The 13,441-nt window shown below is 32.9% G+C and overlaps 2 protein-coding genes across 3 annotated transcripts; both read left to right on the forward strand.

The window, feature by feature from the left end:
- Positions 1-1,590: 1,590 nt before the first annotated feature.
- On the forward strand, positions 1,591-6,696 carry LOC137811377 (phospholipase D beta 1). 2 transcript variants are annotated; one of them, XM_068613082.1, is made up of 10 exons: positions 1,591-2,862; positions 2,948-3,064; positions 3,259-3,453; positions 3,565-3,813; positions 3,940-4,008; positions 4,084-4,231; positions 4,640-4,788; positions 5,202-5,369; positions 5,473-5,670; positions 6,148-6,696. In XM_068613082.1, the coding sequence occupies exons 1-10, from the start codon at positions 1,897-1,899 to the stop codon at positions 6,439-6,441; spliced, it is 2,553 nt and encodes an 850-aa protein (XP_068469183.1). In that variant the 5' UTR covers positions 1,591-1,896; the 3' UTR covers positions 6,442-6,696. The 2 variants fall into 2 exon arrangements, with proteins under 2 accessions (XP_068469183.1, XP_090154680.1); XM_090298554.1 differs by having other exon boundaries at positions 2,754-2,862; positions 2,940-3,064.
- A 3,257-nt stretch (positions 6,697-9,953) lies between these two features.
- LOC137811380 (bifunctional dTDP-4-dehydrorhamnose 3,5-epimerase/dTDP-4-dehydrorhamnose reductase) lies at positions 9,954-11,351 on the forward strand. The gene is made up of 2 exons (XM_068613085.2): positions 9,954-10,541; positions 10,653-11,351. Exons 1-2 carry the CDS (start codon positions 10,095-10,097, stop codon positions 11,115-11,117), a joined length of 912 nt encoding a protein of 303 aa, XP_068469186.1. The 5' UTR covers positions 9,954-10,094; the 3' UTR covers positions 11,118-11,351.
- The last annotated feature ends 2,090 nt before the right edge of the window (positions 11,352-13,441 follow it).

Consider the following 13,441-nt stretch of genomic DNA (forward strand, 5'->3'; position numbering starts at 1 on the left):
TTAATATCAACAAAGATTTTTTTTTTTCTTGACAGCACTTTTACGCCACACATACAATTTGTAGGGTCGATGGGTTTTAATGAAAAGTCCACCGTTGAATGTTGTCGTGTAGGAACTGGGTCTCAATTGGTTTAACTCATCATTTGTTCTTTTTGTTATACTTTCTTGGCAAATTCTTTCTCACTTCGATTGCTACTTCTTACAACTTCATATCATTTTTAAATATTAAATATATTTTTTTTAAATGAATATCGGATTTATCAATTCCATATTTATCTTAAAAAATATATTGGTGATTGAAATTAAATATGAAGAAAAAAAGTGCAAAATATTGAGTAGATGATAGTGTCTAGAGGTAGTAGTAGGAGTGAGAAGAATATAAATAAGCATGTTGATATTCTTATTAATGAAGCTAGGAATAGGAAGCAAATGAATATGGTTAACCATGTATTTTAAGTAATTAAGTTTGAACTATTTTCTCTAGAACCGTTTTGATCCATATTTCACATTGTCGGAGTGTAAAGTGTTTGTGTGTTTGTTTTGAACTTCTGGCTATACAACATCTCTTTTCATTATATAAGAAGGATGATGATATTTTGACACTCTACCTCACCTTACACTCACAACAAAATATTAATATTTGTAATAAAAAAAATTTAAAAAAATCTCCTTAATAAAAATATAAGTAAAATGTAAAATATTAAAAATAATTTTTAAAATTAAAAAAATTATAAATGATTAAAATATTAATATTTATTGAGGTGTAGGGTGGAGCATCGGTTGTCAAAAAATCATTTTTCATATAAAAATAATCTTTAGTCATTATTAGGTGACAAAATGAATATTTTTTAAAATGAATATTGGGTTGGTTAATCCGGAATTGTCTATGAGAATCTATAATTCGATTTGTAAATTTAAAACACCAACTGGATTATACAATCTGATATACATCCTTAATCCGGTTTGAAGTTCTAGATATTTAAAAATAAGAGGATACATTTAATATTTAAAAAATATATGAAGGTGAAGAACCAATGATAATGCAGTGAGAATTTGAGAATTTGCCTACTTTCTTTTGCAAGGAATAACAAAGCTCATTTCTTTTCTTTTTCCTAAAATAGTTTTAGTATTTGGTAAAATAAAAATGGCAGGTCTAAATTAACATTTTTATATTTTCCATCTAGCATCATGTCATATAATAATATATTTTATTTGGTAAGGAATTGATACAGGGAACAGCCTTGCACGATCAATTTTAAAAACTTTTACTGAATATAGAAATTAAATTTAGATGGCATTCCTGAATCTGGGATTCATTTTGAATTGGGATCAGTAGCAGCAGTTGCATAGGAAAATCCATCTCTCACTATCCTGCCAGTGGCTGCTACTGGCTCTGTCTCTGACCCCTTCAACCTACAACTTCAACCAACTTGATGTTTTATATAAACATTAATTAACACTGCATTCATCACCTTCTCTTCTCTTCACTTCATTTTTTATTAAAATAGTAAACTTTCTAAACTTATATGTGTAAGAACTAAGAAGTTGAATTTAAGCATTATAAACATCCTCCTGGGTATGCATCTATTTATATATTTTAAGATCTCCAACTTACTATGAGGTTGAGGATGATAATTAGTAAATGTTTATGGATAATCCCATAACCATTTAACAACAAATAACCTTAAATATCTACAAAAGTAACATTTTTCTTCCAAAAACCCAGTCAAAATTGAAACACTCCTTTTGTATCACAAGTGGGTCAACTTCAATTCCAGTCTTCTCCCTCGTGCTCACCCCCCACGTTACGTTTCTTAAATCCATCACCAAACCATTTTTCTTTCACAAAGTCTTCCACATTCCAAAACGACTCACTTCTAACTAGTTCCTACATTAATGGCTCATTTGGTTTACGGTGAAACTCCATCTTTTGGAGCTTCACACCATGGACAGGCTCAGCAAACTATTTCGTTTCCAACCACTGCAACTTCCTTAAAGATTCTGCTCTTACATGGCAACTTGGAAATATGGGTCAACGAGGCCAGAAACCTTCCCAACATGGACATGTTTCACAAGAAAACGGGAGAAATGGTTTCCATGTTGTCCCGAAGACTTGGCGGCAAAATCGAAGGCGTCATGTCCAAAACTGGAACCAGTGATCCCTATGTTACAGTGTCTGTGGCGGATGCTGTGATTGCCAGAACTTTTGTCATCAGAAACATGGAGAACCCCGTTTGGACGCAGCGTTTCAATGTCCCCGTTGCCCACCTTGCTTCTGAAGTCCACTTCGTTGTAAAGGACAGTGATATCGTGGGTTCCCAGATTATTGGAGCAGTGGGTATTCCAGTGGAAGCGTTATGTAGTGGCGCAAGAGTTGATGGCTTTTTCCCCATCATTAGTACTAATGGAAAACCATGTAAAGGTGGAGCAATGTTGAGTTTATCCATTCAGTACACCCCTGTTGAAAAGGTGCCTCTTTATAGCCATGGAGTAGGTGCTGGTCCTGATTATCAAGGGGTACCTGACACATACTTTCCCCTTAGGAAAGGTGGAAAAGTTACACTTTATCAAGATGCTCATGTTCATGAAGGGTGCCTTCCCAGTTTGAAGGTGGATGGGGATGTGAATTATAAGCATGAAAGTTGTTGGCACCACATCTTTGATGCAATAAGTAAGGCTCAACGATTGGTTTACATTGTTGGGTGGTCTGTGTACTACAATGTTAGTCTCATTCGGGATATGGGTGATGGAAAGGCTCACACTTTAGGTGACCTTCTCAAAGCTAAATCACGGGAAGGTGTGAGAGTGTTGCTCCTTGTGTGGGATGATCCCACTTCTAGAAGCATTCTTGGATACAATACGGTAATCAATTCTAAATGATTGTTTTGGCCAATATTCACTTGACTACTTTTGAATCATATAGTATGTGACTTTGTAAGATATGCAGGTTGGACATATGAAAACCCACGATGAGGACACTCACCAGTTTTTCAAGCACTCTTCGGTACAGGTGCTTCTGTGCAAACGAGCTGGTGGAAAGGGACATAGCTTTCTCAAAACGCAGGTATTAGAAATACCAAAAGTTTTAATAATGTTTATATTCCTGGTTTATGCTTTTTTTTGTGCATCTTTTGTTATAAGTTAGATGGGGGAAACTTAGATGCTCACAAGTGTATGCATATTTATTCCATGTAACGGTTCTAGTATACTGTAATTGTATTTAAACAAGAGTTTTTTTGCTTTATACTTAATTGTTAGGAAGCTGGAACAATCTATAGCCATCATCAGAAGACAGTGATTGTAGATGCTGACGCAGATCACAATAAAAGAAAGATAGTAGCTTTCATCGGAGGTCTTGATTTATGTGCGGGTCGATATGATACCCCAAACCATTCCCTTTTTAGGACTTTGCAGACAACACACAAAAATGACTATTATAATAATAACTTTGAGGTAAATCTTCCTTTTCCTTTAATGATTGAGCATACAGAATCAATTTCAAAATTCATAATCATTATATTGTCATCTACGTTGTGATTGTTTCATCTGTATAATAACAAACAGGGACCTATCACTGACTGTCCAAGACAACCGTGGCATGATTTGCATTCCAAAGTTGATGGTCCAGCAGCATATGACATCCTCACCAATTTCGAGGAGCGTTGGTTGAAGGCTTTAAAAATGCATAGATTGCGAACGATGAAAAGTTCGCTTGATGATTCATTGCTTAAAATTGATAGAATCGATGACATTGTTGGCATTGATAAAGTTTCCTGCCAAAATGAAGATGACCAGGAGATTTGGCATACCCAGGTATATTATCGATTGTGTTGGAAAATATGAATGATTCGTGTTCCTATTTCTAACAGAATTCTTATTCCCTCTGGGAAACTTGTTCAAATTAGTGTGAGATTATCATTTGCATTGTTCTAATTGAAGGTCTTCCGATCAATTGATTCCAATTCTGTGAAAGGATTTCCAAAGCAATCACAAGATGCTATAAGAAGGGTGAAGTTACTTCCTACTGAATTTTAACTTTTTCTTGTGAAGGAAAATGCTAACTCTGTTTTCTTGATCGAACAGAACTTGGTTTGTGGAAAGAATGTGCTAATAGACATGAGCATACATTCAGCTTATGTCAAGGCAATTCGAGCAGCCCAAAAGTTCATCTATATTGAGAACCAATACTTTCTTGGCTCATCATATAATTGGGATTCTTACATAAACCTTGGTGAGTATTGAAGTTAAAAAATCTTGTTACAGAAATTACCCACTGTTGACGATTATGAAGTATGTCATGGGCTATTCTCATTCCAAATACCTTGTATTAAATTTTTTAGTTGATGTCATTGGCAAACTTATGAGGTTGTTTCTATTAATATAAGATGATGCGACTTGTAGAGTATTCTACATTGTTTTCACAAGGTGTAGGATCATTACATAGTAAGGTGAGGAGCAAATGAAAAAGATGATCATTTAGAAAAGTTATTCTCCCTCTAATTAATTCTTTGGGTCCCAATACTAGTTCTCTGCATCGAGTTCTATTCCATTTTGGTGTACTTGTGACCAATTCTTCCTAAACTTCCCATGTTACGACAGGCAATTTGTTACATGATGGTTTTTTCCATTTTCAACACAGGTGCAAACAACTTAATTCCAATGGAAATTGCATTGAAAATAGCCAGCAAAATCAAACAGCATGAGAGATTCTCTGTGTATATTGTCATTCCTATGTGGCCTGAAGGAGTGCCTAAAAGTAAATTGACTCAGCGGATTCTCTTTTGGCAGGTGGGCTTCCTTTATCTTTACCTCTTAAAAGGGTAGTATATAAGACAAACCATTAAAACCTTTATTGGCTAGATCATGAAAATGGATTAGGAAGATTTGGTGTAAGAAAATTGGTCGCAAGCCAGAAGAAACTGCTGATTTTTCTGTGCTTCATAATGTCAAATGATCTTAATTCTTTGAAGCACAATATATATTTTGCATTGCTGAAAATGCTCATAATTTGCTGCCAAGATCTCATGACAATTGTATCACATTTTTCATTTAAAATGAGAAAGATCTTATGAAGTTTGTCTAGCAACAGTATATATATTGCCTTCAATTTAAAATAGCATGATGAAAAATCATGGAAAACATAATGTTACTATGGTTAAGTTGTGCGTTTGTCTCACATGCTCATGTTGATTTGTTGGCAGTTCAAAACCATGCAAATGATGTATGAAACGGTTTACAAGGCCTTACAGGAGACTGGGCTTGACAATCAGTATGAGCCACAGGACTACTTGAATTTCTTTTGCCTTGGTAATCGTGAGATCCCTGAAAACGAACATGTTACAAAAACTACTAGAGAAAACACACCTCAGGTTTTTTTACCTTCTTGAATAAACTTTATGATTGCTCCTTATCTGAATGTCTCATTGCCACCTAAACAAGTTTATCCTTCCTGTTTGCTCACTGGTAACCTAGGCACTCACTAAAAAGAACCGAAGATTCATGATTTATGTTCATTCAAAAGGAATGATAGTGGATGATGAATATGTGTTACTGGGGTCTGCAAACATTAACCAGAGATCCATGGAAGGCACTAGAGATACAGAGATAGCAATGGGAGCATATCAGCCTAATCATACTTGGGCAAAGAAGCAATCTAAACCTCGTGGACAGGCAAGATTTATAAACATACAAGTACTTTTTTAGACAAAAATTTGGAGAGAAAAGATTGAAGGCTGTGCTTATAATAATCAAATGATATAACCTACAAAGTAATGATACTCTAAAAATGAAAAAAAATGATAATATTCAGACACGCCTCTAAAATGGTGTGTACATGTCGGACACACGTATCGGATACCAATACTTGTATGACACGTTTCGATGAAATGTCAAATTCAAGAAATATTTGTTGAATATTTAATAATTCTTGCACAGTTCTAACACAATTTTAAAAAGAAGAAATACATTAATTTTTAAAAAATACTCACATTTATTGAATAAATTCTTTTGAACCAGAAACATACGTATCTCCATGTTTGTATTTGTATCGTATTAGTATCTGTGTCAGTGTTTATGCTACATATAATACTATCGAATTCAGATGCATAGTTATAGAAGGTCTAATGTTGTGTTTTGGTATGATCTCAGGTGTATGGTTATAGAATGTCACTGTGGAGCGAACATATAGGAAGTGTGGAAGCATGTTTTGAGGAACCAGAGAGGCTTGAGTGTGTAAGGCGGATAAAGTCATTGAGTGAGTCTAACTGGAGACAGTATGCAGCAGATGAGGTAACTGAAATGAAAAGCCATTTATTAAAATATCCTCTTGAAGTTGATTCAAAGGGCAAGGTGAAGCCTCTTTCTGGCTGTGAGACATTCCCAGATGTTGGTGGGAACATAAGTGGCAGTTTCAAAGGACCCCAAGAAAATCTCACCATCTGATCAATCATTTCTGTCACTTCTCAAACTCACTGAATACTATAGTAGAATTCAGTAGCTTATTCATAGGGTTTTGATTCTTTTGAAAAAAACAAAATAAAGAGTATAAAGCTCTGTAATTATAATAACCTGCTGAGTTATTAGTTTACCTTAAGGTTGTCTTAAATACCAGTTCTCTATTTTTCAGCTCAATAAATCTCTTTTATTTTTGTAGTTATGTTGAAAAAATATGACGATGAAATGGATTTTTCTTTTGAAGTGATGATTCAAATTTATAGTGTGTACTATTCCTGAAATGAAAAAAAAATGATGGGATCAGATAAGTTATTGGATAAAGTAGTACTAAAATGGTAATAATAGAATGCTATTTTTTACATTTTCTAGTAAAAAAACGAGATTTTGATTTAATTTGTTGAAGGAATAATAATTAAAATTATGAGTTAAAAAATTGTAGTTATTGAAATTTTTACTTCTTTTTATGTATTTTTTTTTCTTTTCATTCATGTAGTTTTTCAAAGTTTTCTTTAAAATCAATTTTATTTCTTCTTGTAGTCTTAAATTTTTAATCACCTTTTTTTAATTATTTTCCCCTAATGGTACCAAAACTAATTCAATTGGTTGTATGCTGAAGAAAAAGAGGTTCTTAAATTATAGAATAAGAATAAGTAATGTGTAATAGTAACCTCTCCAAAAGAATAAAAAGAAGATAACGTATTAGAAATGTTTACGGGTACCTGCTATTTAAAATTATTTAAATTCTCTTATTATATATAAAGTAAGATATTTTAAAAAAAATATTTTAGGTGCAAACATATACTTTAAAATTATTTTTTATTTCCTTAAAATTATTTTAACAAATATCTACGACTATTTATGGATAACCACGTATCATCTATTTTGATTTAAGTATATATTTTATTGTATAATTTTAACTTGTTATTTTAGTAACTACTTTTACAAATAATTATTTCTTATTTGATACAATATCATCAATTTCGGCAGTTAATTTCGGCATATACATTATTATACAATTTTAATTTTACTATTTTAGTAACTACAATAATTATTTATTATTATTTTACATTGTATTTTCTCTAGTATCTGTAAAACTCATTATACCTTGTTAACAGATTATGGAGTATATATGGGTAGGTGACAGATAGATACTTTACGTCCTATTTGGTATTATCCTTAACTGTTTTGTTTTTTATAATATAAAAAATGACAAATCAATAAAAAATTATTAAGAAAATATGAAATTAAATATTTCATTTTTAAATTATTATAGAATATTTTTACAAACAAAATTATATATTTAAACTATCAAAAGCATATTTTTTTAGCTTTATATTTAATTATTTCCTTCCTACTTTTTTTTATTTCATTCGTAATCAAACAATCCATAAAACAAATTGGAACAGTTTCAGTACAATCTCACGTAAGTTTGTACTATTTACTAAAATATTACTTGATAGTTTATCAAAAGTAAAACATAATCTTTGAAGAGATACGCATTAATTTTTTTCCCAAAAAAGTGAATTAACTAGAGAGTCATTTGTTTTAATTATAACTTCATCCATTCATGTTAAAATTAGCATTTGAACCTGGTGTTTAGATTAATTGAATTAAAATAACTATATAAATTAGTTTAGTTATACATATAATTTATAATTGATTTTTTTTTCAAAATTGAACTAATTTAATTATTTCAACATCATTATTATTTCGCAATGGAAAGATGATAGAAAAATAATTTATTATTCTATTTCTTTTAATTTAAATTCATTCATTAATAATATAGTTATCAATTTTTTGTGGACAAATTGTATCCAACAAACTAATAGAAAAATGAAAGTTTTAATGTGAAAGAAAATGATGGGTTAGGGCAACTTTTTGACGAGATTAAAGGGTTGAGTCTTGTTTCGGATTTTGACGACACGTGGTTTTGGAAAGATGATGTGTCTCCTGATTTCTCGATTAAATCTGTTTATGGTGTATTAAGGGGACAAAGTGATGGGGTATTGTCAAGTTTGTACAAGTTTTTTTGGGGTTTAAGGCTTTGCCTGCGGTCCAGGTTCTGTCGTGGAGGGTGCTGGAAAACAAGATTGCTACTAAAGTCAACTTGGTACGATGCAGGCTGGTGGTTGACTGTATCGTTTGTTGTTTGGGTTCAATGTTCCTCGTGATTAGAGTATCGTCGGTTGCTCCCATTTATCCTATTGCTCATTTCACGCAGTTTTGTAATGCACTTAAGCCTTTCAACTTGGTCCTGAGAAGTGTGTGGATCTCGATGGTTAGAGAGATTTGGTGTCATATGAACAAGGTCATTTTTAAAGATGGCGTGGTGGATCATTCACAAATCTTCACTTTGCCTCAATTGAAGGCTTAGTCCTGGGTAACTTCTAAAATCTCCTCTGCTTGTTTTTCCTTTTCTGACTGGTGTCTTGCCCCTTTATCTTGTTTAAATTTGATATAAATGTTTTGTATCAGTTTAGGTTGGCAAGTATCTTTATTTTGATGGATGTTGTTTTTGAGGGTTGATGGGTTGGTTGTTGGTTTAGGTGGCTAAGGTTTGTTGTTCTTATGTTCCTTGATATGTTTGAAATGTGTTTTTACTGGGTATGTAGTGTTAAATTAATTTTGACTCTTTCCTTGTACTGGAATAGGGTCCGAGAAGATATGTTCTAATGTATAGGTATCTATAAGGGTTGAACCACTCCTAAAGTGATTCTTGTTATTCAATCTTATTGCTGATAAATAAACAGTAATCTTTTTATCATAAAAACCTAGAAGGCGTAATATTTTTTTCATAGCAATATAATTATTAATCTATTGGAAATACTATTAATGTTGAAATGAAAGTTTTTCAATAACTTACAATAGAACTAAAATTTTAACTTAGTTTAACTTACAATAGAAATAATTTTGTTCAATCTGATTAACTATTTTTTTTTTAATTCCGAGAGAGGATTCTCAAAATGGTAGATTAATAAAATGAAGCAATGAAAAAAAAAAGATAGCTGTTTAAGTTTGAACTTTGAAGATGATTTACCTCCATTTGGTCCCACTTTTAATTAGTATAATAAACAATGATGAAGATGATGAAGGGTGTTAAAAGATCATCTTCTATGTTGACAGAAGATTATGTGTGTTTGTTAGGGAGATGGGTGAGTTCTTGATAAGAAATGGATCGAAAGTGAGATTATTATGATTTGAGAAGACTCTCCATCGCAAATTTATAGGTTGCAGAAACATGTTTGCATCTATTTCACCATGACATGTACTTTCCTTTCTCTTTATTTCACCATTGCCAACAAAATGTGAACTAACAAATACCCACAACAAGGTTCAGGCAATGTATAACCTATAAACGGTAAGGAGCATGCTGTTATATATTATAATTATATCTTGCTAATCATTCTTAGAATTTAATAATAAAAAAAGATAATAAGTTATTTTCTTATTAACCATGTTTAACATATTAAATTTAAAAAATATTTAAAGTTGGTATCATTGGAGAAGGTGATATTATTATAATCACCGTCTTCTCCCAAAAAGACAGCAAAGAAAAAAAGAAGGGGAAATTGTGGAGTCCCTCCCTCTGTATAAAAGAGACATATAGAAGAGAAGAAGAAGAAAATTAAGAGAGAGAGAGGATGGGTGCAGAAGCAGATGGCGGCGAGAAGCAACTGAAATTTCTGATCTACGGCCGAACCGGTTGGATTGGTGGTTTCCTGGGTAAGCTGTGCGAAGAGCGAGGGATCCAATATGAGTACGGAAGCGGGAGATTGGAGAACCGGTTGTCCTTGGAGGCGGACATAACGGCGGTGAAGCCCAGCCACGTGTTCAACGCCGCCGGAGTGACCGGTAGGCCGAACGTGGACTGGTGCGAATCTCACAAGGCTGAAACCATCCGCACCAACGTGGTGGGCACTCTCACCCTGGCCGACGTCTGCCGTCAAAACAACCTCATTCTGATAAACTATGCCACCGGCTGCATCTTCGAGTACGACTCCTCCCACACCCTGGGATCCGGCCACGGCTTCAAGGAAGACGACACTCCCAACTTCACCGGATCCTTCTACTCCAAGACCAAGGCCATGGTAACTACTCATTCTCCAAAGTCTGCATAAGAGTTGAATTACTGATTCTATTTATTTATTTTGTATTGTTGATAAAAAAATTAAAACTTATGTGATGATGTGATGCCACAGGTGGAGGATCTGCTTGAGAACTACGACAACGTGTGCACGTTGCGTGTGAGGATGCCCATTTCCTCGGATTTGACGAACCCCCGCAACTTCATCACCAAGATCACTCGATACGACAAGGTTGTCGACATTCCGAACTCCATGAGCATACTGGACGAGCTCCTCCCGATCTCGCTGGAGATGGCGAAGAGGAATCTGACTGGGATCTGGAATTTCACGAACCCCGGCGTGGTAAGCCACAACGAGATTCTGGAGATGTACAGGGATTACGTGGATCCCAGCTTCAGGTGGAAGAACTTCACCCTGGAGGAGCAGGCTAAGGTGATTGTTGCTCCCAGAAGCAACAACGAGCTTGATGCCTCTAAGTTGAAGAAGGAGTTTCCTCACCTTCTTTCCATCAAGGACTCTCTTCTTAAGTACGTCTTTCACCCCAATCACCATAACCCTGCACTCCTTCAACCTTCTTAGTTTTCACATTTCTTTCAGATTCTCTGCTGTTCTTGCTGCATGCAGTTCTCAATCTTCTATTTCTTACACACCTCCTCCACCCTCTTTATCTCTTTCTTTCTATTTCCAATATTTCTATATTTTTTATCCTGTTATTTCACTCTCATTCACTATTTACACTTTCAATGTATTTGGATTCATTTACTAAGGACTTTCTTTTTATATTATTATTAAAACAATTTACTTTCAGTTTATGTTCTACATTTTTAAAAGATTCTTTCTTATTTTAATTTTATTATTTATTATGAATATATCAGGACTCTTATTATTATCACTAAAGACATGTTAGCAGTATCCAATCGTATCAGATTTGTCATGTTTTTATAATGAAAGCACGACTATTAAAATAAAAATAATAAACCATTTTTTTTTAAAAAAGTAATTATTAAAATATTACGAGCAAGGATAAAATTGTAAAAAAAATGTCCACCTAAAAAAATTACGAAAATTAAATGGATTTAATGTAAACAGGATTGGATGAGAGTATGGTGGATCGATGTCAAAAGAAGTTCGAACAAAGTTTTATCTTCTGACTTAATTATTACAAACAAAGCTATCAATATCACAAAAGCTTGTAAACCATGTGTATAGAATTAATAGTGCTTTTGAAAGAAGTTTTATTTTAAGAAAATTTGGAACGGTTCTATTCAACAACAAAAAATAAGATTTGGAAGGGTTGATTCAACGCTTTACACAAGAAGAAGAAAAATCCCCAAATGTGAGGATCTAAGCGGGAAAGAATAGCTTATTCTTGATTGTTAATGACAGAATTTCAAGATTATTATGAAGATTTTTGTCGATAAAAGGATCTAGGAAAAATTTTCTAGAGGATTGCGAGATTTTAAATGAAGTTGCATTACACAACATTCGGTCTTATCCTAAGATAGCTTAAGGATGATAAACATTTGCTTTTTAAGAAGAAATTAGTAGAGAAAGGTAATAAAAAGTCATAAAGTAGCATTAACCTGGTTTAGACATGGCTAAAAATGTGAGAATATTTGGTAAAGTAATTTTGCGTGAACTGATAAGTTTTAGACCAATATATGGAAATCTAAGCTAGAGCTGATTGATGTGGATCTTTCTTCTCTCATTCAACTCTTCGAAAGATACTTTAATGCTCCAAAAAATCTCATGGCAAATTCTCGTCCACCTCCATTGGTTCTTCCATATAATTTTAAAATTCCAAAGATACCTATTTGTATTTGTATGTATCACATTGAACAATCTCTAACACCTTCTACACAATGGATTCAACAATCGAAAACTAAAATTAAATTTGTAATTATATATTGAATTTTACAATTCAATTTGTATATTGGATTGTCCAATTCAGTAGACAATCCCAAATAAGATTTTAGCTTCAAAATTATTCAATCAAATGTGTACATTTAATTTTGTAATTATATATTGAATTTTACAATTCAATTTGTATATTGGATTGTCCCCAAATAAGATTTTAGCTTCAAAATTATTCAATCAAATGTGTACATTTAATTTATATTACAATCTGATATGTCTCAGATTTGGTTGTATATAATGGATTGTATAATTTAGAATATTAAAAAGAAAATTAAATTGTATATATCAATGCAACACACACAAAAAAATGAAAGATCCAAAAAGATGTGAGAAAGATTCACAAAACAAAATAATTAAACTTACCTTCACAATAATGGATTCACGCGGATTGTTATCGCTGTGCCAATCCCATATGAAAAGAGAAAGTATATTTTATAGATTAATTCAAATCATTCTTGATAACAAAAATACACATAATAAATACACATTTATGTTGTTCTACCAGCTCCACAGGAAAAAAAGGAAATGAAGGGGTGTAGTGTAATATTAGGAGATAATTAGGGTATTTAAATTTTTAATAAAGGGCAAAAAGAGAAATTCACATTTATTGTGGAGATGTAGGAACAACAATGGGGGTGGAGGGAGAATTAGCCAAATCTCATTCATTTAGGTGTGGAAATTGAGCCCATCTGATAATCCCGCAGCTTGCGCAAATCTAACTCTAGTGAGACTATTGGGTCGCTTACTCTCTCGTACCAACATCTTTAACCCACATTAAATATTTTCTGTTTTAATTCAGACTTACACTTGGATATACGTCAAATAGATATGATATAGACATACAAGAGAAACATTTATGGGTAAAAGAAAAACGGAAAAAGGTCACTGAATTCACGTGGTTTTTAATCGTAGGGAAGAAAGATAGACTATGACATTGAAGAAAATTAGTAATAAAGATTTCATGATAAATATCTCTAAAAATATGA

This window comes from Phaseolus vulgaris, chromosome 2, assembly GCF_051622355.1.
Source record: "Phaseolus vulgaris cultivar YP4 chromosome 2, ASM5162235v1, whole genome shotgun sequence".
In the NCBI taxonomy this organism is placed as follows: domain Eukaryota; kingdom Viridiplantae; phylum Streptophyta; class Magnoliopsida; order Fabales; family Fabaceae; genus Phaseolus; species Phaseolus vulgaris.